Source organism: Stereum hirsutum, assembly GCF_000264905.1.
Source record: "Stereum hirsutum FP-91666 SS1 unplaced genomic scaffold STEHIscaffold_1, whole genome shotgun sequence".
Classification (NCBI taxonomy): Eukaryota; Fungi; Basidiomycota; class Agaricomycetes; order Russulales; family Stereaceae; genus Stereum; species Stereum hirsutum.
In genome coordinates, this window is record NW_006763131.1 from 176936 (window position 1) to 200011 (window position 23076).

General features: G+C 49.9%; 7 protein-coding genes across 7 annotated transcripts; 4 read left to right on the forward strand and 3 right to left on the reverse strand.

The window, feature by feature from the left end:
* Window positions 1-582: 582 nt before the first annotated feature.
* STEHIDRAFT_88406 (cytochrome P450) lies at window positions 583-2723 on the forward strand (the record flags this gene model as incomplete). Its single annotated transcript, XM_007298151.1, has 11 exons — window positions 583-775; window positions 841-973; window positions 1029-1217; window positions 1278-1426; window positions 1487-1602; window positions 1656-1767; window positions 1836-1849; window positions 1901-2090; window positions 2155-2242; window positions 2298-2585; window positions 2657-2723. 11 exons carry the CDS (start codon window positions 583-585, stop codon window positions 2721-2723), a joined length of 1539 nt encoding a protein of 512 aa, XP_007298213.1.
* Window positions 2724-3453: 730 nt separating this feature from the next.
* On the reverse strand, window positions 3454-6703 carry STEHIDRAFT_116904 (uncharacterized protein). The gene is made up of 6 exons (XM_007298350.1): window positions 6248-6703; window positions 5912-6173; window positions 5393-5834; window positions 4951-5321; window positions 4115-4893; window positions 3454-4017 (listed from the first exon to the last, which is right to left on the reverse strand). Exons 2-6 carry the CDS (start codon window positions 5971-5973, stop codon window positions 3689-3691), a joined length of 1983 nt encoding a protein of 660 aa, XP_007298412.1. The 5' UTR covers window positions 5974-6173; window positions 6248-6703; the 3' UTR covers window positions 3454-3688.
* Window positions 6704-7249: 546 nt separating this feature from the next.
* Window positions 7250-9398, forward strand: STEHIDRAFT_88413 (nucleoside hydrolase). Its single transcript, XM_007298152.1, has 8 exons — window positions 7250-7316; window positions 7401-7437; window positions 7499-7554; window positions 7617-7641; window positions 7702-7869; window positions 7964-8259; window positions 8335-8752; window positions 8827-9398. Exons 1-8 carry the CDS (start codon window positions 7274-7276, stop codon window positions 9113-9115), a joined length of 1332 nt encoding a protein of 443 aa, XP_007298214.1. The 5' UTR covers window positions 7250-7273; the 3' UTR covers window positions 9116-9398.
* A 13-nt stretch (window positions 9399-9411) lies between these two features.
* Window positions 9412-12291, forward strand: STEHIDRAFT_126741 (alcohol oxidase; the record flags this gene model as incomplete). Its single annotated transcript, XM_007298351.1, has 12 exons — window positions 9412-9553; window positions 9634-9739; window positions 9809-9892; window positions 9956-10078; window positions 10143-10689; window positions 10766-10806; window positions 10858-10888; window positions 10942-11245; window positions 11308-11383; window positions 11437-11486; window positions 11541-11786; window positions 12047-12291. 12 exons carry the CDS (start codon window positions 9412-9414, stop codon window positions 12289-12291), a joined length of 1995 nt encoding a protein of 664 aa, XP_007298413.1.
* A 332-nt stretch (window positions 12292-12623) lies between these two features.
* Window positions 12624-13592, reverse strand: STEHIDRAFT_116906 (uncharacterized protein; the record flags this gene model as incomplete). Its single annotated transcript, XM_007298352.1, has 2 exons — window positions 13277-13592; window positions 12624-13206 (listed from the first exon to the last, which is right to left on the reverse strand). Coding segments are annotated over exons 1-2 (891 nt in total), but the record flags the coding sequence as incomplete, so codon positions are not given.
* Window positions 13593-14316: 724 nt separating this feature from the next.
* On the forward strand, window positions 14317-15503 carry STEHIDRAFT_106469 (uncharacterized protein; the record flags this gene model as incomplete). The annotated part of the gene is made up of 3 exons (XM_007298353.1): window positions 14317-14970; window positions 15044-15221; window positions 15316-15503. The coding sequence occupies 3 exons, from the start codon at window positions 14317-14319 to the stop codon at window positions 15501-15503; spliced, it is 1020 nt and encodes a 339-aa protein (XP_007298415.1).
* An 893-nt stretch (window positions 15504-16396) lies between these two features.
* Window positions 16397-19636, reverse strand: STEHIDRAFT_135948 (uncharacterized protein; the record flags this gene model as incomplete). Its single annotated transcript, XM_007298354.1, has 9 exons — window positions 16397-16581; window positions 16875-16909; window positions 17083-17119; window positions 17202-17492; window positions 17578-18386; window positions 18438-18781; window positions 18857-19292; window positions 19335-19407; window positions 19612-19636. 9 exons carry the CDS (start codon window positions 19634-19636, stop codon window positions 16397-16399), a joined length of 2235 nt encoding a protein of 744 aa, XP_007298416.1.
* Window positions 19637-23076: the final 3440 nt, after the last annotated feature.

Here is a 23076-nt window from a genome sequence, read left to right on the forward strand (position 1 = left end):
CTCTCCTACGCGCGTCTCACATTTCAAGGTATCTTCAGTTGACAAACGACTCTGCGAATGCCGCTTCGATGCCTTCTCATAGAGTTGCATATCTCATCCCTTCACACATTGCATCGTGATCACACGCATCTAGCGGCGGATGATGGTGTGCCTTCGACTCTGGTTATCAAGGAGGGAAAGGTGATGATCGAGGGTAGGCCATTGTTTGCAAGGTTGAGACGAGGAGTGCTGGTCAATGTAGGTAGATTCCTAAGCTGACGGATTCGCGGTGCTTGGCTACCAGGAGACACTGGCAAACGGCTTAGACATGTAGAACCTCAAGAGGTGAATGATCTTGCTGCATTGCCGTTCCATGTCACCTCTTTTTTCGTTGTTGTTCGTTGGAGATTATAGGGCTGAGAGCAGTGGCGTCTGCCAATGCTGTGCGTCTAATTGCACGGGGCCGAAGGGCACGTTTCCTCTAGCGCCCACAGCGTGCACATACGCGAAATCAGGGAATTCCCGGGAACCCCGACCGAGATCCTATATCAATGAAGAGGCTCCCGTACTCGCGTTTCGTCGATCTTCCTTCTTCCTGTCAAGATGCCGTCTTCGCTAAATATTGTTATCTACGCTGCCGTAGGTCTCACTTTTATAACAGCATACAGAGCTTTTCAATCTCGCAAGCATCCACCGTACCCTCCAGGCCCGAAGCCACTCCCGGTGGTCGGCAATGCACATCATATGCCGACCGAGAAAGAGTGGATTGCTTTCGCAGATATGGCTAAAGCATACGGTAAGTTATTTGGATGGAATCACACTTTTTTTCTTGGCTGAGTCGGTCGATGACTTGATGTTTAGGCGACATAATGCACCTCTCCGTTCTCGGACGTCACATCATTGTTCTCAGTTCTCCCAAAGCGGTTCACGATCTCCTCGACCGTAGGAGCTCCATCTACTCCGATAGACCAAAAATCACCATGGCTGGAGAAATGTACGTAGCCTGCCATAGGTGAACGAAATCGCCTTGTGCTCATATAGCTCTATAGAATCGGTTACGTGGACACCATACCTCTGCGTCCCTACGATACTCACCATCGCATGGCACGCAAATATTTGGGCCAAGCTCTGTCCCCTCGTGAGGTGCAGGGCTGGCACAGAACGATCCAGGACAATAACATGGAGTTCCTGCGTCAACTGCATGTTTCTCCGAATACCTTTCTTGCGCAGATCAGGACGTACGCCCGTGTCCATCGCTTAGTACTATGTTTTCCATCTCACATGACAAAATTTATCAGGTTGGTAGCGTCAACAGTCCTACAGATCTCTCACGCTCACAAGGTGACTGGAGACGATGACTGGATGTTGAAACTCGCAGAACGAGCCGATCACGAATTCAGCATAGCGAGCACGCCCGGGGCATTTCTTGTCGATGTATTTCCTCAGTGTTGGTGTAGACATTGGGTTACCTCTGCGCGTTCTTATCACACTCATACTTTGATCCTAGTGAAATACTTACCCGAGTGGTTCCCCGGTGCGGGTTTCAAGTGCAAAGCGAGAGAATGGAGGAAGACCATGGTCCAAGTCAGAGATGAACCTTACAAGTACGTTTCGGATCTCGTTGTACGTCGTCGCATTTTTAGGCTGGTTCGTATTATATTCAATTGCATTTCCAGAGAAATGGAACCGCGCAGCCATCCTTCACGGCCAGCCTCATCGAGAATAATCCCCACCCCACCCCAGAAGAAGAAATCGTACTCAAATGGACATCGGTTGCATTCTACGCTGGTACATGACCGTCTTGCTCCCTTATACCATTAACAGAATATGAACATCTTCTCTCTTCCTTCATACAGCAGGAGCTGATACCGTGGGCAGCCTCATCATCCCCTCTCCATTTCGTACTAATGTCTACGGACAGACCGTATCCGCTATAACATCGTTCTTCTTAGCTATGCTCACCAACCCCGAAGTGCAACGTAAGGCCCAGGTCGAGATCGACAAAGTTGTCGGGACTGCCCGGCTTCCTACCTTTGACGATCGAGAGGAGTTGGTTTACTTAGATTCCGTGCTGAAGGAGGTTCATCGTTGGAATCCTGTGGCGAATCTGGGTGCGTTGTCGCTCTGATAAGTATGATCCAGAGGTGACCTATGTAACTGACTCGTGCCATTTAGGCATTCCGCACTCGCTAATACAAGATGATCATTACAAAGGCTTCTACCTTCCCGCTGGATCCGTCATCATAGCGAATAATTGGTGGGTGTAATTCCTTACAGCATTTCTTTTGGCATTTTTGATTGCTGACATCGATTGGTAGGGGAATCCTACACGACCCTGATATCTACCCAAATCCGTTTGACTTTGATCCAGCTCGTTACCTTTCCCAGCCTTCAGGACAACCCTCAACTGTGACACAGACGAATCCCGACCCGCGAGCTTTTGTCTTCGGATATGGCAGGCGCATCTGTCCAGGTCGTCATCTCGCCGAGGATTCGCTGTTCATCACTGCAGCCACGATGCTCTCGGTCTTCAACATCCTTCCTTGCGTTGATGATCATGGTAATCCACTGAAGAAACAGGTAGAATATACAGGCGGAACGATCAGGTCGGTCAATTAGACTAATAGAATATATGCTGAGGTGAAACTAATGGCATGACGATCTTCGTATCCTGCAGCCATCCCAAACCGTTCAAATGTCGGATCCAAGCAAGATCTCCAGATGCTGAGAGGCTCATTTGGTAGGAGGACATATGCGTTCCGGTGGATATAGTGCCTCTTTCTAAAACGTTTTCTTGGTATGTACGTCTCTCAGTCCCTATAAGTATCGCCGGGGGATGCTGAAACGTGATTAGTTTTATCGATGACGCGTTTCCGCGCATCTGTCGAAACGGATCGAACCTGTGCAAGATTCCTCTTAGTCGGTCTGGTTCGAATGGCTATCCTTTGTCTTATAGGTGCATGTAACGACCGGGGTACCAATGTACCTGACCATGATCGAGGCCGTTCATCTTTGAGCGACGTCTATTCTTTTGCACACGAAGATAGGGCTACGGATGAAAGAAAGAGTATTTTCCACCAACACTTGATATCTATCGAATTCGGTATCCCTTTCTGGGGAAACTTAAAAGCTGTCATCGAGCACACCGCACTTCGTTGAATCGGATCCAATACCGTGACTGTGTGTGCATCCTAGATGGTCATGGCTGAACTGGGTCTAGCCTGCGCGAGTGCTCCGCGACTCAGCTGCTAGTGGGATCACATTTGCCGATATGAAAAGCATACCAAGGGAAGAAGTTCAACAAGTTGTAGTCGAAACAAGGTAGAAAGTACTCAAAAAGTACTTGCAACTGTGCCTCCGCAAACAGCCAGCTGCTCATCCCGACATAATTTTATACTCTCGTCGTGTCGTTCATGTCTTCACGGGAGGCGTTTTCGCCGAGAATATATAGCCACCTGGGACTGAGTCGGTGGAGTGAAGGTGTACAAATGCCTGTCAATCGGGATACAGGACGCGAAGTGTAAATATTATGAGCAGACGAGGACTAGTCGTGGATACTGAGCGCTCAATAAAGACACATGAACAAGCGTCGCTCAATGTCAAGTCTGCTTCACATAACCCGCAACGCGGCGCACATCGTCAACCCAGGTAGATAATAGTGAGAAAGGAACCAGTTTCGTCATCAACACGACCGCGTCGATGTTGGTATTCACGCCTCTGCCCTCTGCACGATAGTAACCGTGATCTCATCCCACAGCGGACTCTGAATCTTTTTCGCCCTTGCCTTCGGTTTGTTTATGTGACGCCCCTGAACATCCGTGTTGAAAGGCGTCTCTTGGAGGACGAACGATAAGTCTACGTATTTCGTGGTCAGGAATAGTTTGAGGTGACCGACATCAACGTCTTGGTCTTCACGGAGGAAGAATTGGTGAGGTGACGCTCCTCCGGAGCCGTAACCGATGGTCAGGTAACCATTGGCAGGAAGTGGAGGGTCTGGTGTGCCACCGGATGTAGAGATGGGAGGGAGGTAGTAGGGCACTACAGGGGATGATAAATAACGAAGGGCGAAAAGAAAAGTCAGGGCATGGAAAGACACGTCTATAGATGCGCTCGACGAGTAGGAATATTTGCTTACTGATGCTGAAGTCACTGTTGTCGAAGTAGAAGAGATATGGATATAGGGCGTGCTGAGATGTGTTCCTGATTTTCTGCCCGTAGAGCGTCTCTTCTTCCACCACGATATCTACCATGTTTCGAGATTGGGCGTCTTGGGTGATGAGATTTTCAGTGGATGGGCCGAGCTTTGGCATCAACATCGCATCATACTCGCTCGTCTCCGAAAGCTCCATAAATTCGATGCTGACTTCTCTGGAATGCGATAGAGCGCTATTGGTGGGGCGCCTGCGAAGGTGGTGGTACCAGTGTGCAGCGGCGGAAATGATGGGGTAGAGAGAGTCGAAGTCGGGTTCGGAAGTGCTGGGAAGACGTTTGAACCTGCTTGCTTTGGGAGGGCTGGAGCCGAACCCGGTAAGGTCATCGAAAACAGCGCGGCCGTTGAGGATGGAGACAATGATGTCCGCTTCGATGAGTTGTAGACCGTAGTCTGGATCCCCAGAACTTTTGAGATGGGTAGTGAGATTGTCCGCATCGCACGCCCCTTTCAAGCGTTCGAATACTTCGTCTAGGCCAGGACCAAGTTCAATGCAAAAACGCGTCACACTCTCGTCGTCTTGCCTCGCTGGAAACTGTTGACCAGGAAGGGACGGGGTGGCCCCGATCTCGAGCTGACCCTGAGGGCTACGAACGATGAGAGCGAAGGACGGGCCAAGGGAGCGAGCGAGGTGGGAGCTAGGGGCTGGTTCTGTGGAGAATAACCTGCGGTTGAGATTCACCCCTTCGCATTGTGGGTTCTGCCTGCATTCGTGGGAATGTGAATAGAAGCCTACAAAGACTTTGGAGTAGCGCACATACCCCGAAAGGTCCGGCATCCGCCACATGAGCTCTTCATAACTAACCCGTTCGCTCATGACCTGCTCAAGCGTCTCAAGCAACGCCTTCGTGAACACGCCTCTTCCGTCCACCTCCAACGCAGACTCCTGCACTCCGCAGGCGGCAAGCAGCATATGCGATCTCAAAGCTCTATGGGCAAACTTCGGCGCAAGCTTATCCCCACGAGAAAGACCTTCCTCGCCTTCAGACGTCGAAATGTTCTGCCAGATATCCGCGTCGAGGTCCGCAGGAATGTTGGTGGTAGGGAGGTCGGCGAAGCGCTCCCGACAATTCTGTGAGTCCCCGATGTTCCGAGTACCAGAACCTGAATGGCAGCAGTCAAAGATGACGGTCTATATGCCGCACACGTTGTTTGGATGAGCACCGATGAAGCTCGGACGGACATAGAGGTGGGAATACTCACGATGTTATCGCCCTTTGCCCCAGCCAAATGATCCAAACATGCTGCGATGGTTCGATCTGGTATTCCTGCCACCCATTCGTCGCAATCATAAGGGACAATGAACTGGATGTTACCGTTCTCCTTTTGATCTTCTGTGCGTGTCCACTTGACAGGTGAGACCGTGGACGAGCCATGGCCGGCGTAATAGATCAATATAGGATCGCCTCGCTGAATCCTCTTGTCCGAACGTAAAGCTTGGAGCTCTCGGATGATAGCTTTCCGCGTCGCATCTTGGTTGCTCAAGTATTTTAAGTGCGGCGTAAAGTAGCCCATTACGTGTTGATTATTTGAGAGAAAGGCGCGTACGGCAGCGGAGTCAGCGACGGCGCCGGATAGGTCTGGAATTTTTGGAGACAGGTAGTTATCGATTCCGATAATAAGGCCATATAACTGCTTGTGTTGTCTAGAAGAAAGGTGATAAGTCGATGAGGGACAAGAGATGGTAATGATCTGGACCCTGCCAAGGAAGTTCAAACGTACGACTGGAGGGCACTTTGCAAAGATTTGAGCTGCTTTTCTGGCCTTACGTGTGTGGCAGACATTTTCTCGACCAATGCGTGCCCAATGCCCCGAAGAGTATGGCGAACATTTCTTGGTAGTGTCCTTGGAGGTGTGCGCCTTTGTTGACCTCTGGGGGCCGTCTCTTGAGGTGTGAGGCTCCCTCCATAGAAGAATAGAGGAGTCAGGAGTAGAGCGGAGAGTAAAAACCACCATAGCAAACTTGGAGACGGACTCTTCACCCCTGCATACACAACCCGATCGTCAAAGAGAAGTCAGTGATGCGAAAAAAACTGTAAAGCGTGAAAATACACTCACAAGTAGGTATGCTCCACGTCATGAGCTGCTGTGCGTATGCTAGAGTGGAAATGCGTGGGCAGAAGTCAGTGGGAGTAGCAACGCGCGTACACGCTATCACTGGAAGGCTTATATATGAGCAGTCCTTGCGGCAAATACCACGCCCTCGGAACGCCGTGCATGTATCATGGGTGCGTGTGGGCCTGTGGAAAGCACTATATACTAAATCACGACAATGAAAGGGCGTGTTTTGGCCGATATCAGAGCCACGAACAGACAGAACCCAGAGCCCAAGCTCGATGCGTTATCACCAATCGATAATCAGCACCCAGTATTCGTAGATGTCACAACGTTTTAAACACCGATCTTCGCCCCCAAAATACGAACAAAACATGATATTATACGATATGGAATGCCTAAGAGGAACGTCTATGCAAGGAAATTTAATAATGACCGAGATGGGCTGCCAACGCCAAATGGGTCAAGGAACTCGTAGTGAATGATGTTTGCATGGACACTCCTTCAACAGGTCAACGAAGAAGAAGAAGAAGACTGTGGCATGTGGATCAATTGATGAGATGCACGCTAAATTGACGATACCGTCGACTACTCATTCGTTGGCGCATCGAGGGTCGTCTCTCGTATGATGCATGTCATTCGAGTCAATCATGACAGCCACGAGCAGAACATAGACGTACACAGCCAAGCTGTCCGATTGAACTTCTGCCAGTCGAATGGTAAGCTGGCACAATTCCACATTAACTAGTTTCTGGGGCATATTGTGACGGATTGCTACCTCACGTTGTGCAAGACTTGTGTTGTACTATGAGCGGACAAAGAGAGATAGAGGGGATCGAGATAAAAGTGAGAGGATCACTACTTCAAAGGTGCTACCCGGCCACGTGTCCTTGAACAGAATCAACCGTTGAATCTCCGAAACTGCTCCGACCGGCGTTCTCCAACTGAAGTCAGATCCTTTGAGTGTTCTGACACGATGAGATAACGCCAGAACGAACTTGTCGACGCTTTTCAACAACAACGCACATAATGCCTACTGTGAATTTGAGTCGGCCTAAAATCCCGGTCATTAGTCAGTATTCATTTCTTTCATGAATTATGATTCTTGCTGAAGTCAATATCGCGACTCGACTACTTACCTTCATCCACTACAAAGTCGACACTGATCCCGGTGTTGATGATACCGTGGCAATGTACGCTATTTTCCCTCTGCAGCTATATGCTGTTGCACCATTCTGATTAGATTTGTGTTAGACTTATGGCTCTGACATCCCCCGAACTCGAGATCTTGGGTTACACTATCTCTTTTGGTTAGTCCTTCATCCTTGTAATTCCCGGCGTGTTGATCCGAATTTCTTCTATTCCTTGATAGGCAATACGGACATGGATGCATCATAGTATGTGGTTCATATCTTGGGTATGAGGTCCTTACTGACACTTGTTGACGCCTTCCCCAGTTCAAACATGTACAGAATCTATCAGGCTGTCCAGAAAGAGCTGGAGCAGAACCCCGAAGCACGCTCTCGCTTCCCTGGGTTCTTCCAAATGCGTAAGCCTTTTCTTGCTAGAGGCGCCCAGGGGCCACTTGGTGGCGAGCTTCACACGGCTCAATACTTCCACGGTCGGTCAGTTCATAGTCAGCATCGCTTTTACCCTTTATCTCTATGACAACAATCCTGACCATCCTTGCCCCATATACTGTGGACTTTGTCTCCTCAGAGATGGTTTGGGAAATGCCACGCAAACTCACCCTGATATAAACGTCCCATTATCCGTGATCGAGTCTCAGACGCACCCACAATTAGAGCCTACGAATCGACCAGGGTTTCTGGTCGGTCTTGACATGCTGCGCGAATTTCCAGCAAGGGAGATCACGTATATCGTTCTTGGGCCAATGACGAACCTTGCTCTTATGATGCGCGAGGACGCGCAATGCGTGCGCGACAATATAGGACGGGTGGTGGTAATGGGTGGCGCTTTAGATGTGCCCGGGAATACGAGCCCCGTCGCAGAATGTAAGGAGTCATTAACTATCCGAATGGACCTGGACTGGAGACGCTGACGTTTGCCATCTTCTACCCTTGCTCTAGTCAACTTCTTTGCGGATCCATATGCAGTTACAGAGCTGCTCGAGCAACGTCCCTCTGGCGAACTACCACCGCCACATCAAGGCCTTCCACTTTCTCGAGTACTCATCCTGCCTCTCGATATAACCACTCCTCATGAGCTATCCTTCCCACTTTATGCCCAACGGATCGACACCGGTTTCCGACCCGACCAACCTTCGATCGCGGCTGGCAAGTCTCCGATAATACATTTCTCTAGCGCTTTCCTTCAGCGTACGAGGGAGGTAATGCTCGAGTTTGGTAATGATGCGATGGAGTTGCATGATGTGGTGGCAGTGTGGGCTGCTGCGAAGAATCCACCGGTGAAAGATGACGCTGAGGAGGTCGATCTCGGATTAATGGAAGGATGGAACGCCACACGGAGGAAGTTCGCCATGGAACGGTACGTGCTACCGCTTACAGCTATCGGAATTACTCAGGAAGCTGATGCACACTACAACGTGACGCAAATGACAGTACGGGAGAGCTGGCGCGTGGGATGTGCATCGTCGACAGAAGATTTGACGAACGCGCCTATGCTCCTGGTGCGAATCGTGCAGAAGTCCAAGAAGCTCTGGATCGCGAACATATCAAGCATGGTCCATTCGAGTCGACTGCCGTTCCCGCCCAAGTTGAGGTAGAAAATCAAGCACAGATGGAGTCGCTCATGAAGGGAAGTGAAGGCGTTCCTGTCGTGACACGTACGCCGGGGTCGGATGCCCTCGTTCAGATTTTGTTCGAGAGAATATGGGGAGTGAAGGATTGATGTGGTGGGAGAGCTACGCTCTCAGAGAAGGATAGGCAATCGTATAATCTTTTTTTTAAATGATTACTGTCTTTTTCGACCATCGCGACCAGCTGCTTGGTTCGATTTGCTACGGTGATGATCAGTTCGGCGCCGGAGCCGAGCATCACCGTGACGCTCGAAGCATCAGATCGAGGTCAAAATAGCCCTCTCTTTCCCCACCGCAGGTATAAAGAGCTTCGCTAAATGAGGAGCAGCTCTAGCCCTCTTCCTCACACTTCCCCTCCTTCGCTATGTATAAGCGCGCTATACCACAGATGCCGTTGTCTTCTTGCTTGTTAAGGGCTTTATGTCTGGTGATAGGTATAAACTTTGTCAAGGGGCTTACCATCACTTCCGATCCCGGGGCACTAGTGAACAAAACGTTCACGCATATCGTTGTAGGTGGTGGTACGGCAGGTGTGTACGTCCGATTCCCAAAGTGATTTTCACAGGTTGTCTGATTGTCAGATTCAAAATTCATGGGCGTTTTATAACAGGACTGACTGTGGCTAGTCGGCTCGCTGAGGAACCGTCGTTCAGCATCGCAGTTATCGAAGCAGGTCCGGATGCTCAGAACGATAGCGTGGTTAACGATCCAGCGAAGTTTGTCTTTCTACAAAGCAAAATAATTCACTGCTTACTTTATGATGCATTTCCCATCCGATCAAACAGCGAAGCAACGGTACAGTCCGCCTACAGTTGGCGATATTATACGACCCCACAAGGAAGTAATGGTGTAAATTTATTCCTGATGCAGTAAGTTTTGGCTGAAAGTAACGCATAACCACGAAATCACCCTGACCCTGCATTATCATATAGGGGAAAGGTATTGGGAGGTAGCTCATCCACCAACGGGATGGAGTGGACCCGGGCCACAATTGATCAATACGACACGTTTGAACGTCTTGGCAATGATGGTTGGAATTCGGTCAATATGTTCAAGTACGTCGATCCCTTGTCCTGGCACTTTACCCCATTCCACTCATCTCCTCATTGTCTTGCAAAGGTACATGAAGAAGTCAGAAGGTTTCAATCAGCCCTCGTCCTCTCAAACCGCTCTCGGCGCGACTTGGGATCCCTCACCCTCAGTCCATAACACCATGGGTCCGGTCTCCGCATCGTTCCCTAGTCCTTATTCTGCTGGCGGCTCCTTTGGAGCGTACATATATTCTCTTCTAGCTTACTTCGCTCCTGTCGGCCTCGTTCAAAACGTAGACGCATGCTCTGGTATCCCTAATGGTGCGGCGCGAGTCGCATACTCCATCATACCTGGTCGGAACACCAGCAATGAAACGGAAGGTAACATACGGGCGAGCAGCGCAAGATCATACGTTTATCCTTGCCTAGAGCAGCGGGGTGCAAAAGAAAACCTAGTGATTTTGGTGCAGCACCAGGCGATCGGGATCGTCTGGGGAGACGATGCTGTGGATGGAAATGCGACGGCTGTCGGGGTTATATTCGTGAGCACGCCCGTGGAGAATGGGACCGTTGATGGTCCCATATGGGAGGTGGTGACCACAGATGAGGTTATTGTCGCGTCGGGAGCGATTGGTGTAAGTCCACTTCACTTCCCGACCGGTAATGCAACTGAAGAAGACTCGTTTCGATCTTTTTTTGGCGTACTATCAGAGTCCGCATTTCCTCGAACTTAGTGGTGTCGGAAATTCGACGTGAGCCGCATTCTTGATTTTCTCAGCCCCAAGAGCTTATTGCGTTTTCAGGATCCTTTCTTCAGTAAATATCCCTGTCAAAGTACGTCTCCGTCTTCAATACACATTCTCATTCCCTTACTCGTTATCATATAGATCGACCTACCCTCCATCGGGACGAATCTTCAAGATCAAGCCCTTGTTTCTGTAGAGTACAATAGCTCCGCCTCGGTGCCACCTTCCTTCATCAATACGACGAACGCCCCTATTGAGGGAATCGCCGCATTCTTCACACTCGGCCAAATATTAGGTTTTGGGAACGGAAATATGAGTGCTCTGCAGCTCTCAACTAGCGTGCATGAGAGGGCGAAGTACATCGTGGCGACTGGCGGATTTACCAACGAGGAGGCGTTGCAGAGGATCTTGAAGATACAGGCGGAGAGTATGGTCGATAATGACGGTGAGCCTTGACAAGACCTTGTGTATCCGAGTACAACGCTGTTTATCTCCTCTCGTTCGTAGCACCTGTGGTGGAAATGTCGTGGGGATCAATTGAAGGGTTTGTTGGGTCGGTTGTGTGGCCCCTACTACCCCAAAGGTTTGCGTTCCCCATTCTTCTCTGAATACGACTCACTGATATGGCTCTCTCAGTCGGGGCACAGTTCACGTCCAGTCCTCCAATCCCGCTATCCTTCCGCGTAGTAAGCATCCGTTTCCGTCCTTCATCTTCTTTCTTTGTACTGACGCTCACCCAGTAAATCCGGCCTACCTCCGCGGTCCCTCCTTCGACCTTCACCTCCTCTCCAACGCCACGAAAGCCGCACGTTCAGTCTCCCAGACTGCACCCCTCTCTAGCATCGTCTCTGAAGAGCTCGTACCCGGTCTCGCCTCAGTGCCGCTCAACGCTTCGGACGAAGTATGGCAGGACTGGGTCCTGCAGAACATACAGCCAGTGAAGCATCCGCTTGGGACCGTGGCGATGTTACCAAAGGAAATGGGAGGTGCCGTCGGGAGTGACTTGAAGCTCTATGGGTCTAGCAATGTGAGGGTTGTTGGTAAGTTTGTCACGAGGATGTTTGTTTGCTTCCGATATGGCATGTCGTGACGAATGTGTCTTAATAGATTCATCCATCATCCCGATCCAGCTCAGTGCGCATTTGAGCGCGACGGTGTACGGTATCGCTGAGAAGGTACGCTCGGTTCACTGTAGAGCGGAACAATGGGCTGATCATATTATATTGATGGTGCATGGTTTTTGCAGGCCGCAGATATTATCAAGGGCTGTCTCTGAGAGTAAAATTGGAGTGTAGAACGTATTACGAACACTTGTCAGAGTTGTTAGATAATGGGAATACAAGCTTTCTGCAGACACTCGAAAACGGGTCAATCGTGCGGACACAAGTGTCAGAAGTCCTTTCATTGGATTCTTTACTGCAGCATCTCGAACCATTGAACTATCCTCCACACGCCTCTTGGTCCATCTCTTTTCAAGTTCCACTGACCTAAAGAAGTGCAAAGGTTAGTCAAAAAAAAAAAAAGAAGGAATTCATGAAACGACATGAACGGAATCGCTGACCAAACCGAGCCCGCAAAAGCGTATCACAGTGTTTACTCGCTTCTTCGACCAAGGTCATCGCAGTGGTCTGCGTGATCTTGCGATTCCAAGGGTCTGACTCAACAGACACCAAATTGAGGACTTTAAAGTGGGTGAGACAAGCCGCCACCGATAAGCTGGTAGTCTGGGAAGTGCCAAAAGGTGGATGATACCATGAGTGGAATGAATACATAGTTATTTGATGCGGCTGATGACGACAAAAGGGTGGAGCACGGTGACTTACAACAGCTTCGCCATGATCGTTCCAATTCGCAAAGTCGACGCTTAACTCCTCGAGCATCGGTAGCTCTTCCTTGAGATCCATGAGATATGGAAGTGTTCTTTCTGCTGGAATCAAGAGCCAGACCGACTTTAGTCCCGTGAATTTCCCCAAGGGATGGATAACATCGAAAGGATCGTGATCAAGATCCATGAACCGATCTTGATGCAGGCCTGCAAAGCGTAAGTTTGGGTTGGGTTGTAAGCCCGCCCAGTACGTGAAAGGGGCAGTGAACCGTTCGAGCTCGGGGAAGGTAAGTTCCTCTCCCAGCTCTTCGTCTTCGAGTCCGTCGATGATGAGCTCAATATCTTTGAGGCGAGGGTGGCTGGAAAGGAAGTCGACAAGGTTAGGATCTTGGTCGGATTCCATCTCTATTCTGAAGGTACGGAGGGAGGGCAGACGGAGAGTGTCCAGAATTCCGAGCGACCCCACTATCGGATTCAGGGCACCGTCAATGTCGAGTGACTCGAGGCTCGGAAGAACGACAAATGCGCGTTTGAGAAGCGCAATGAGAGTTTCCTGGGCAGGATCCCACTCCATCAGGTCGCTGAATACGTAGAAAGATTAGCTTGCTAGACACCTGCATTTCATTATGTTCAAATAACCAGATGACCTACCTTGGAAGCTGCGTAACCGTGACACTTTCGACAAGAGCCGCCTTGTCTGGCTTTTCCATGACGGTCTGGCACCATTTCTGCGCTCGACGAACAAGATCTTCTGTGTCTGCGGCATTCCTGCCCGTGCAGCGTATCGTGACGTACCGGTACAGATAACGGACCGTGAGCTCGTGAAATACACGATTCGTGCGACACAATGCCCATAGAGAAGATTTTGGAACCAGCTTCGCGATTTCTGTGAGCAACTCAACGGGAAGTCGTGGAGCTTCTAGGTATTTCTGTGCTCCGAGACCACGTGTGAGGACCATGGCAGTTCTAATGACACGCCCTAGTGGTATGCGGTGGGATGATGGGGTGCAATGACTGTCGCTGCGAAATTTGAAGGTGGTGAATGAAGAGTGAATGTTGGTGAACAATTGGTGAATGTGGCGTCGGGAACAAGAGGCTTGTCACTCCGTCACGGGGAAGGAAGGAAATGTCAATGATCACGTCACATGGTGTCGTGCCTTTGTGGCTCTTTGTGGCTCAGCGGGCCGGTCTTGCAAAACTTGCAAAACTCTCTTTTCACATCTCCTCTTCGTCGCCTCCCGTTGCCATTAAGCATACCTTTCTAACGGTGTTTGTCATGGGGACCACAAGTGCAGTTACTCTTCCTGTCGAACTTCTCAGTGCTATCGTCACCTTCGCTGCTGAAGATGAAGTCGACTCAAGACCTATGCTACTATCTCTTTGCCTTGCCAGTCGCGTCCTCCACGAGCTTTCGATTCGTCATCTATATCGCCATGTGCCAATCCGCTGTTCTGAAAGATCACTGGAAGAAAAAGATCTGGAGCACGGAAAACAACCGGTCATTCGAAGTATCAGGATGTGTGGGGCCCTGCTCCGAAACAAGTATTCCATAAGAGAGTTCGTTCGTGTCGTGACACTGGAAGAAACGCCCGAGTAAGCTGTCGCAGTCTCATATCAGTTTTGAGGTGACAGTACATATTGACCGTTGTACACGCTCAACTCTCTCGACGCACAGCCACGCCGTCCTCAAGATGGTCCTGAGGGTTCTCGCCAATCTTCCCCGCCTCGAATCTCTCCGTTTTGAGATCAAGTTCCAAAAATGCGACCAGCACTGTCCTCTTTTTATCCCCTTCTCCTGTCCGGATCATCACGAATACGAAGATCCAACAGAGGTATTATCGAATCTCCATATCCCAACGTTGCAAGACTTCAAGATCGAGGCACGCATGGTACACTCTCCCACCGTCGCTCGCTTCCTGCAACGACACGCCCAGTCATTGCGCACCATCAAACTACGCATCGACGACGCCGATGAGCCCATCAAGAGTCTTCTGCGTGAGGACGACGTCCCCGGGCCTTCGAATTGGCCATTGAAACGCGCACCCTGCCCAGGCTTGCAGCTCTCTCTACCCCTTCTCGAGAATCTGAGTGCGCCCGTTCCGTACTGGGAGATCCTCGATCCTAATGCATGTCCGATGTTGATGTATGCGACCTTGCTGAAGAGTCCGACGTTGTCCTGGATGCCGGTTTATCCCTTGCGCTACTGTCGTCGCGTTCATGCCTTGAGTTTTCAGATACCAGCCACAGTTAAGGCGACGGAGACATGCTTGCACTTCGTAAGGAAGCTGGCAATATACGACATGAGGATCGAGTACTTTGCATGTCGGGATGATGCCTCTGAACTGGTATGGCATTCGCAGCACGGCGTGGTTGTTGATCACTGAAAGTCGTACTCATCTACGAGACTGCTTACAACAGGTACTGCTGGAGTGTATCGCGAGATCGCTCAAAGACTTCGGCTTTAGGATGCTACAAGCTCTGTTCGTCATAACGTCGAACACCTCCGGAAGTGAACACCTGTTGGCCGTCGAAGAGGTCGAGGAAGTACCTATGATTATTGGGGATGCCTGCTCTAGCCTACGTCAATGTGTCTGGGGTGAGCCCTCTTTCCGCCTTTCGGATCGATCATATACGCAATACAGAAGGAGAGGGTGTCTTGAGCTGACATATCATTATTTGATCGGCGATAGACGACTGCGATTGGAGGAGAACAACCACCGAAGCACAATGGGAGACTGTGCGTGGGCCTCTGGGTCCAGATGAAGACGAGCATATGCAACCTAAGGAAGACGAGCATGTGCGGCCTGAGGAAGAAGAGCCTATGCAGCCTCGGCGTAGCCGCCGGATACAAGCACGAAAAGCCTTGCTGAACGCTTGATCGGTGGTGTGTAATGCAGTCCTTCCGCTTCCGTATACATTTGACCGACAGTCCCCGAGTTATCGTGTACTATATTTTCTGTGTAGTTTCGCCCATGCACATCATATGAGATATTGATGTGAGTGTAGTCACGAGTACTCTGATCCCTCAAGAGACGTGGTTACACGCAGACATAGGCGGAAGCTTAATGACATAGATGCGCTGAACCCTCGAGTCAGAAGACGAAGAAAAAAAATGTCAGTCAATATTCTTCGTGTGGTCAATGTGGCGTCGCCGAGACACTCGATCAGTCCTGTATTCGTGTGCGCATTGGCGTTTGAATCATTTTTTTGCTGCAAACCACCGTGTCTGGCAATACCTCTCCATCTTGTATCGTCGCGGAGAACACAGAAACTCTGCCTGTTGTGTCTGTTGGTGACTTCCACCTGATGCCTTCGACTGCTTCTTCTCGAACGAATGCTGAACTATATATTGCTATCTCTTCTAATAGTTCAGTCTCACATGAGCTTGTCGTACCGCAATGTGGCAATCTACTGTTAAGAATGGTCTCGAGAAGACACAATGAGTCGTTTGCTATCGACCTTCTTCGTGAACACTCCATACGTTTACCATCGGCCGTTTCACGTTCAGCGTCCTGGTAGCAACCTCATCCTGAGAGTCCTCGACAGGTTGTCACATCTAGGGTGGCGCCTTCGTGCAACAGATATTTCCGTCGTGCTCGAAATATTTCTCTAGCCAGGTTTATCTAGACTGGAGTCTCGATGTAATTCACATCGAGCGTCAGCACTCCTGCCCATCAGGAGTTCAAACATAAAAAATGGAGAAGTGTAAGATCGGCACACACAAAGACGGTGATAAGCTTCTTGTAGCCCACCCAGAGTCACTGCAGATCATCAGACCCCGTATCGACAACGTTCAGGAGCCGCTCGATAGCATCTGCTGCCATGATGGGGGCCCTGACTCTCGTTGGCCGTTGTATCGCTACCCTCTCCCAGGCTTAAAACTCCTTGCCCAAGTTGACAGCGCTCACTTTCCTCGAGTATATGCTGGGATATTCTCAACGCGCACGTCCATTCATCTGTGGCATAATAAGTACAGAGGCACCTCCGTAGTGGATGAGTATGCAAGCGGGGAGTACTAAGAGGTAGATATGCATCGTTTGGTCCCAATAGATATGCACGCATGCTCATAGTCAAAGGCCACGTAACGGGAGAGGCTGAAACATGACCGAGAGAGATAAAAGAAAAAAGTCAAACGAGAAAAATGGTGGAAGGCGTAAGTAAGGTAGGCTAGCTAGCTACTGGCGTAGACTAACGATACGAAGGGAAACGAGGATGAGACTACGAGGATGCGAATATGTATGAAACGTACTGAGGCATGTTAGAAAGAACTGGATACCGAGGAAACTAAATAGTAAGGGCCATGAGTATGCGAGACAGCGAAAGAAACCAAACGAGAGGTGCCGAAAGGTGGCGAGAGTTCAAACCGGGGTGTCATCGAGGAAGGAAAGGAGACCATCTTGCGAGAACATGAGGCGAAGTAGTATAAGTACGAACGCTAGAACGTATGCATGACTGACCCCAAAACGATCATGCCAACTGCAGCCACTCCGATGCCTGATAATCGATACGAACGGCGAGCCTGACAATGCTACTAGCTAGGGACATCGCCTCTGTACGACTTGAACCGTGATCTCACCCCAAAGCAGAGGGGTCGAGCTCTCGGCACGCCGAAGACCACGCGGCTGTGTCTTGTCCGCCACATGTGCCTCGAAAGGGGAATTTTGCGGGATCATTGATAGATCGACGTATTCCGTCGTGAGAAAAAGTTTGAAATGCCCATTATCGATATCTTGTCCCTCACGAAGAAAGAATTTGAGAGGTGCAGCGCCAGCGGGACCGTACCCTATGGCTAAGGAAGAGCCGTGGGGGGGAAGGGGGGGGTCTGGTTTGCCGGTGGAGGTAGAAACAGGAGGCTCGTAATAACTCGCTAGTAAGAGAACGAAGAACGACAAGATATGTCAGTGCATAGTAAACCTATCACACAGATGTATTGAACACGGATTTCTACTTACTGATGCTGTAGTCGCTGTTGTCAAAGTAGAAAAGATAGGGATATAAGGCGTACGGAGACGAGTTCTTGATTTTCATTCCGTAAATCTTGTCATTGTCTACCACGAGATCAATGACACTACCGACTCCTGGAACTTGGTTGATGAGGCTGTCGCCGGTGATAGGCGCAGGCTCAGACGTCGCATTATCCACATTCTCGAGCTCCATGAATGAAATAGTGACTCGTGCCGAATGGGACATAACATCGTTCGGAGGACGTCTTCGCAGATGATAAAACCAGTGCGAAGTGGCAGAGATGATGGAGTAGAGGGAGCGACAGTCCGGCTCGAAGGTGAATGGAAGACGTTTGAATTCACTCTGAGTGGGAAGGTCGGAGATCGACGGTAGACGGAAACTGGTGAGGTCATCGAGGACGACTCTGCCGTCAGCAACGGAAATGATTACATCTGCCTCGGTTTCTCCACGAGGTACCTTTGTGTAGGTATTGATGCGGCGACCGTCATATTTCATCCTCAGATGTTCGAATATTTCATCCATAGGAAGGCCAAGGCCAAATTGGATGCAAAGAGAAACCGGATTCTCTCCTGGTTTTCGCGCAGGAAAGCGAGCGTCAGATGCAGGCAGACATTCCCTGAGCTCAAACTGGCCATCAACGCTCCGAATGATGAGCGAAAGGTCCGGATTGAGAGCGTGAGCTAGAGGTGAGGTAGGGACTGCGCTCGTAGTGAACACCGGGCGATTGAGATTAATGCCTACGCATTGTGGATCTTGCCTGGCCGATACATTTGTGGTGAAAATATATTGAAATGAGCTATACGCATCGATGCCAGGCTTTATAACCCACAAATAACGGACAACTTACCCTGGAATGTGGGGAATCATCCCCATAAGTTCATTGAAACTGATACTTTCGCGAAGCGCCAACTTGAGTCCCTTGATTAGGGCCGTCGTGAACATGCCACGCCCACCGGATTCCCACGCCCTTTGCTGTACACCGCAGGAAGTGATTAGCGTATGAGAGTGGATCCCCTTAAGCACGAACGCAGGTGGGACGTTTGTTCCGCGAGGGCGTCTGTCTTCTCTATGCATTGCCTCTATATCCCAATTGGTGTGGCAACGAGAAATGAGAGTGTAGATGCCACTGTTACGCGCTGGCCCACGGACCGCGGACTCGAAACTCGACCGACAGCAATCGAATACCACCGTCTATAGGATCACAGAAAGAAATACGAATATAAACCCCAAAATCCCCGCGTGGGAAACATAGATAGAATAGCTCACAATATTGTTACCCTTTGTATCAGCGATGCGCTCCATGTACCTTACGAAGTCGTGGTACGGTATTGTCTCCGCGTGTTCCCCACAGTCATGAGGGACGATGAACTGGATGTTACTGGCGTCGGTCTGACCTTGGTCGTTTGTCCACGCAGCAGAGCCACCGTGGCCGGCGTAATAGATGAATATCGGGTCGCCTCTCCGAATTAGAGGATTTGAAGATAGCGCTTTAAGCTCCCGGATGATGTCTTCTCGCGTCGCTTGCTGGTTGATCAAGTGTTTTATATGTGGCGTAAAGGCGTGATCGTTCGCGGACATGAGAGTATGAATAGCCGTAGAGTCGGCAACGGCGCCGGATAGATTGGGGATTTTTGTAGACTGGTATTCATCGATTCCGATGACGAGGCAGTACAATGGCGTTCGGGATCTGGAAAGGTGAAGGCTGGATAAGAACAGGTCAACATGGTGACGTGGTTGAGCAAACCTTTGAGAAGCTTCCTGCCATTCGGCAGTGAGCTCCTGGGCCGATGGGGCCTGCGTCAGCGACAGCACCTGGGCTGGTAAGATATGCACAACATCAGGAGTAGAGTTAGCAGGCACGCTAGATATGGTCTTGAATAATGCCAGTGTTCGTGCGTACGAGAGATCAAAACTAGAATGAAGACTAATAAAAGCATCCATGAATAAGGTATATTCTGGAGCCCTTCAGACATAGGCATCAGCGACGAAACAATGAGCATAAAACTATGGGAGGAACTAACCTGCGCTGAGGTGACTCAATCCCATTGAGGTCTGTTGCTTTGTGTCGCGGTAAAGTAGGCCGATGAGCTCGTGAGTTCAAAGGATATCGGATGTAAGTCTTGCAGGTGAAGGCTCTTATTATCTATACGCGGGTTCTCATTCATGAAGTGGAGCTAATTATATATTCTCCGAGTACCTGACATGTTCCATGGCCGCGATCGATGCTCGGAAATTGTGGTGTCGAGTCTGCTTTTTCTGCACGCGGCACGATCAAGCAGCACAAATGAGGACCCCTGTGTATGTGGACGGATGTTCGGTCCTGGTGCTCCCAAAAGTCTCTTGACGTCCGATCTATAATGCGACGAATTCAGCCCGTCGCCACTGGGATCCTAGGAGCCTTGATCCTCGTGCGACCATAACAGGGGTCCCGAAGTTTGCTCTTAATTTTAGAGGTGATACGGAGTAAAAACATGATACGCCTGGCAGACTCGAGGACAGCTGGAAGTACAGCAATTCGAGTCACTCGTGCTGCGAACGAGCTGATGTGATTAAGCTCCGGTGCGGAAGTGGGAGGAAAATGAAAAACAAGGGTGAAGAAACAGTGACGTGTGGGAGACATGAGGCCGTTTTCACAGCGGATTTGAGGCGCTGAGCGCCGGACGGCTAGTTCAAAGGAACTCAAGAAGCAGAAGTAGGCGGATTGAAACATGACATAACTGACGAGCTGTTCAGCGCGCGAGCAGATCTAACCAGCCGCCTGTGGCATGTCTGATATGTTGGGTTCTTTTAGACAGGGCTTCAAAACAGGCTGTGTTGTGATATAGATACGTATACGAGGGCACCACCAAAAACACCTAAGGTGTTCATGATCCACAAGCGGGGGTTAAAATGGTGCATCAGCACCTACTCCCGAGGTTTGAGAGAGCGGTCATGAGGTCTAATTCGAGATCTGAAATGCGGGGGCACTAGAGTAGAATGTGTCCTCATAGACCTGAGACGAAAATACACTGAATTCGTGGCAATGGTCATAAGTCCAAGTTCGATTCAGAGTTAAAGAACCTGGCCTCCAACGGCCAAAGTCAGCCTAAGACAGGTCTCGAAAACCGATAGGCAAACCCCTGGTCCAGGAGTTTTTCGCATTGACAGGATTTCCGTGAGGTATCATGTTCCCGAGAACGGGTGCCGGGGCAGCTCTGAGCCCATCCGGAGTACATGCTCTCATGCGGAGGCTAAATCGCAGCCCATGAACAGACTGACATTTGTGAAAGCTTTCAGCAGTCCTGTTTCCTCTCTTGTGCGAAAGTCAACGAAAGTTACGAAAGGAAATGATTCACAGACATCGGAAACATGGGATTGACCTTTTGCGACTTTGATCCTAGCGCGTCAGCGCCTCGGTCTGCGAGATTTGCGAGGATCATATAGGCGGCTTTTGGCCCGAGGAAGAGTGAGGCATGATCTGGGACAGACGTGACTTTCCTCGGGAAACTCACACTAGACCCGTCAAATTTATGGACATATTCACAAGTCCATGGATTCCGAATTGCCATGACCGAAATCAGCCCAAGATAGGTCTCCAATCCAAAAATCAAGCCCATTAATATCTCGCAGATTGTCCCCGTATTTTGGGGTGCTGACTCTGGCGGAGGTACAGTATGTTCCCAAAAACGGGGGCCAGGACAGCTCCTCCGGTGAAGCCTCGTACGGGGGCAAACTTGCAGCCTAAGGACCGACAGACCTCTAGGGAAGCTGTCGAGGGTCGAGGGTCCTGTCTTCCCTCTCGAGGTGCGCGACAGTCGATGGAAATCATAAAAAGAAAGAACTCACAAACACGAGGAAGAAGCGTGGTCGCAGACGGGAGGAGACGCGATGACCATTCCGTGGTGCTGGATATTCTGTTCAAAAAGAAAAATTTCAGAAGTCGCCGAGAAGAAACAGTGACTGTGTGCTCCGTTCATTCCCTCGAGTGCAGTGCATGTACAGGCTAGATAAAGACCCCCGGCAGCCACCAGAGGTCCGATCCAACTCAGAGGTTTTACATATGCACGACGGCGAGGAGGCCTTGCCGTACATACGCGCAAAGGATCATCAAGCCTGTGGTTTCGTCCGAAAAACGACGCACATTCATCGGACCTTAGCATCCTCAGAAATCATTCAAAATCGAGAGATACTCACAAAGCTATCGATGGCGATGGCGGCGCCACGGTGTTCTTTGGCTATTGATCCTCCTGTGCAAATGTAGAAATTAGAGGACGCAATGTAAAAGACACGAGGAAAGCATTCTTCGGAAGAGATGCGACGGAGCGCTCGGTAGATATTGGGTTGAGTATAATCGGTGCATCTGCCCAGAAATGGCCAAGAGCATGACGGTGACTGTGTCCTGTCTTTCCGCGTGTCCATCATGTAGTAGGCTTGTAACAGTGATCGATTGGGTCTGTAAAGGATACTGAACTAGTAGGTGTTGCAGGAACATGCGTGCCACATGCGTGTCGGAATTCGTTAAAGAGCTTTTGGACTTCCTATGCTAAGGCTTGCGAAGGCCGAGAAAAGTCTATAAGAGAAGGGCTGGCCTATATAAAACCAGATATGAAGAAGTCGCCTAGCCATAGATGAAGGTTGAAGTGGATGTCAATGGTCCCGATGAATGCGGGTACACTTGCTAAGGACGCCAAGAATATTTCCCGACTGGCTGAACAATAAAAAGACAACAAGCAATCATGCGTGAGGTTTGGATTATTTTCCTGGAGCTCAGAAATTTAGAGGAGAGGACAGGAAGTGTTCACGGTGAATATAGACGATGACCTTCCGAGGGCTGGAGTTGAATTGCGAGGGTAAGAATATGGCTGCGTACCTCGTTCTGTACTCCCGCCTGTCATGATTTAGGCTCGAAGAAGGATCCTGAGACTGATGCCATATCCACGGAGGTCATGGCCGAAGTATGATCTGAGATCTGGATGGCGGGGCATGATCGCCCTCTCAGACCTAACAGAAAAATACAGTTAATTCATTGAAGGAGTCAGATGATACGTACGGATCAGATTTTGGACTACTTAGCCTGACTTGCACTGACTGGAGTCAGCCCGAGGCAGTTCTGGTCCTATTTCCTCGTTTGTGCGAAAGTCAACGGGAGTTATGGAGGGGTTAGAGGATCAGACTCACAGACACGAGGAACAAACGTTGTTACGGTCTGGAGGAGATGCGATGGATTAAGGACCTTCCGGTAGTACTAGGTGTGGGGTTGAGTATCTTTGGTGGAAATGCCCAGAAATGGCCAATAAAATGACATTGACTGTGTCCTGTCGTTCCGCGTTCCCATCATGTAGTAGGTACGTGGATATCATGGTGTGGATGAACATGCGTGCCACACGTGTCTAGAAAGAGGTTCTCCTATGCGAAGGCCTAGAAAAGTTGATAAGTGAGGGTTGACAAGCAGAAGTAGCCTTGTCGGCTTAACCGGAGTCGATATCAACCGTCCCGAAGACTGCGAT

Coding starts and splice junctions, on each gene's coding strand:
- STEHIDRAFT_116904 (XM_007298350.1), bottom strand. CDS start 5,973: ATGTCTGCCACACACGTAAGGCCAGAAAAGCAGCTCAAATCTTTGCAA. Junction 5,835..5,911: donor TTGCAAAGTGCCCTCCAGTC/GTACGTTTGAAC, acceptor CCTTTCTTCTAG/ACAACACAAGCAGTTATATG. Junction 4,018..4,114: donor CAACAGTGACTTCAGCATCA/GTAAGCAAATAT, acceptor CATCCCCTGTAG/TGCCCTACTACCTCCCTCCC.
- STEHIDRAFT_88413 (XM_007298152.1), top strand. CDS start 7,274: ATGCCTACTGTGAATTTGAGTCGGCCTAAAATCCCGGTCATTA. Junction 7,438..7,498: donor GTTGATGATACCGTGGCAAT/GTACGCTATTTT, acceptor GATTTGTGTTAG/ACTTATGGCTCTGACATCCC. Junction 7,870..7,963: donor GCTCAATACTTCCACGGTCG/GTCAGTTCATAG, acceptor TTGTCTCCTCAG/AGATGGTTTGGGAAATGCCA.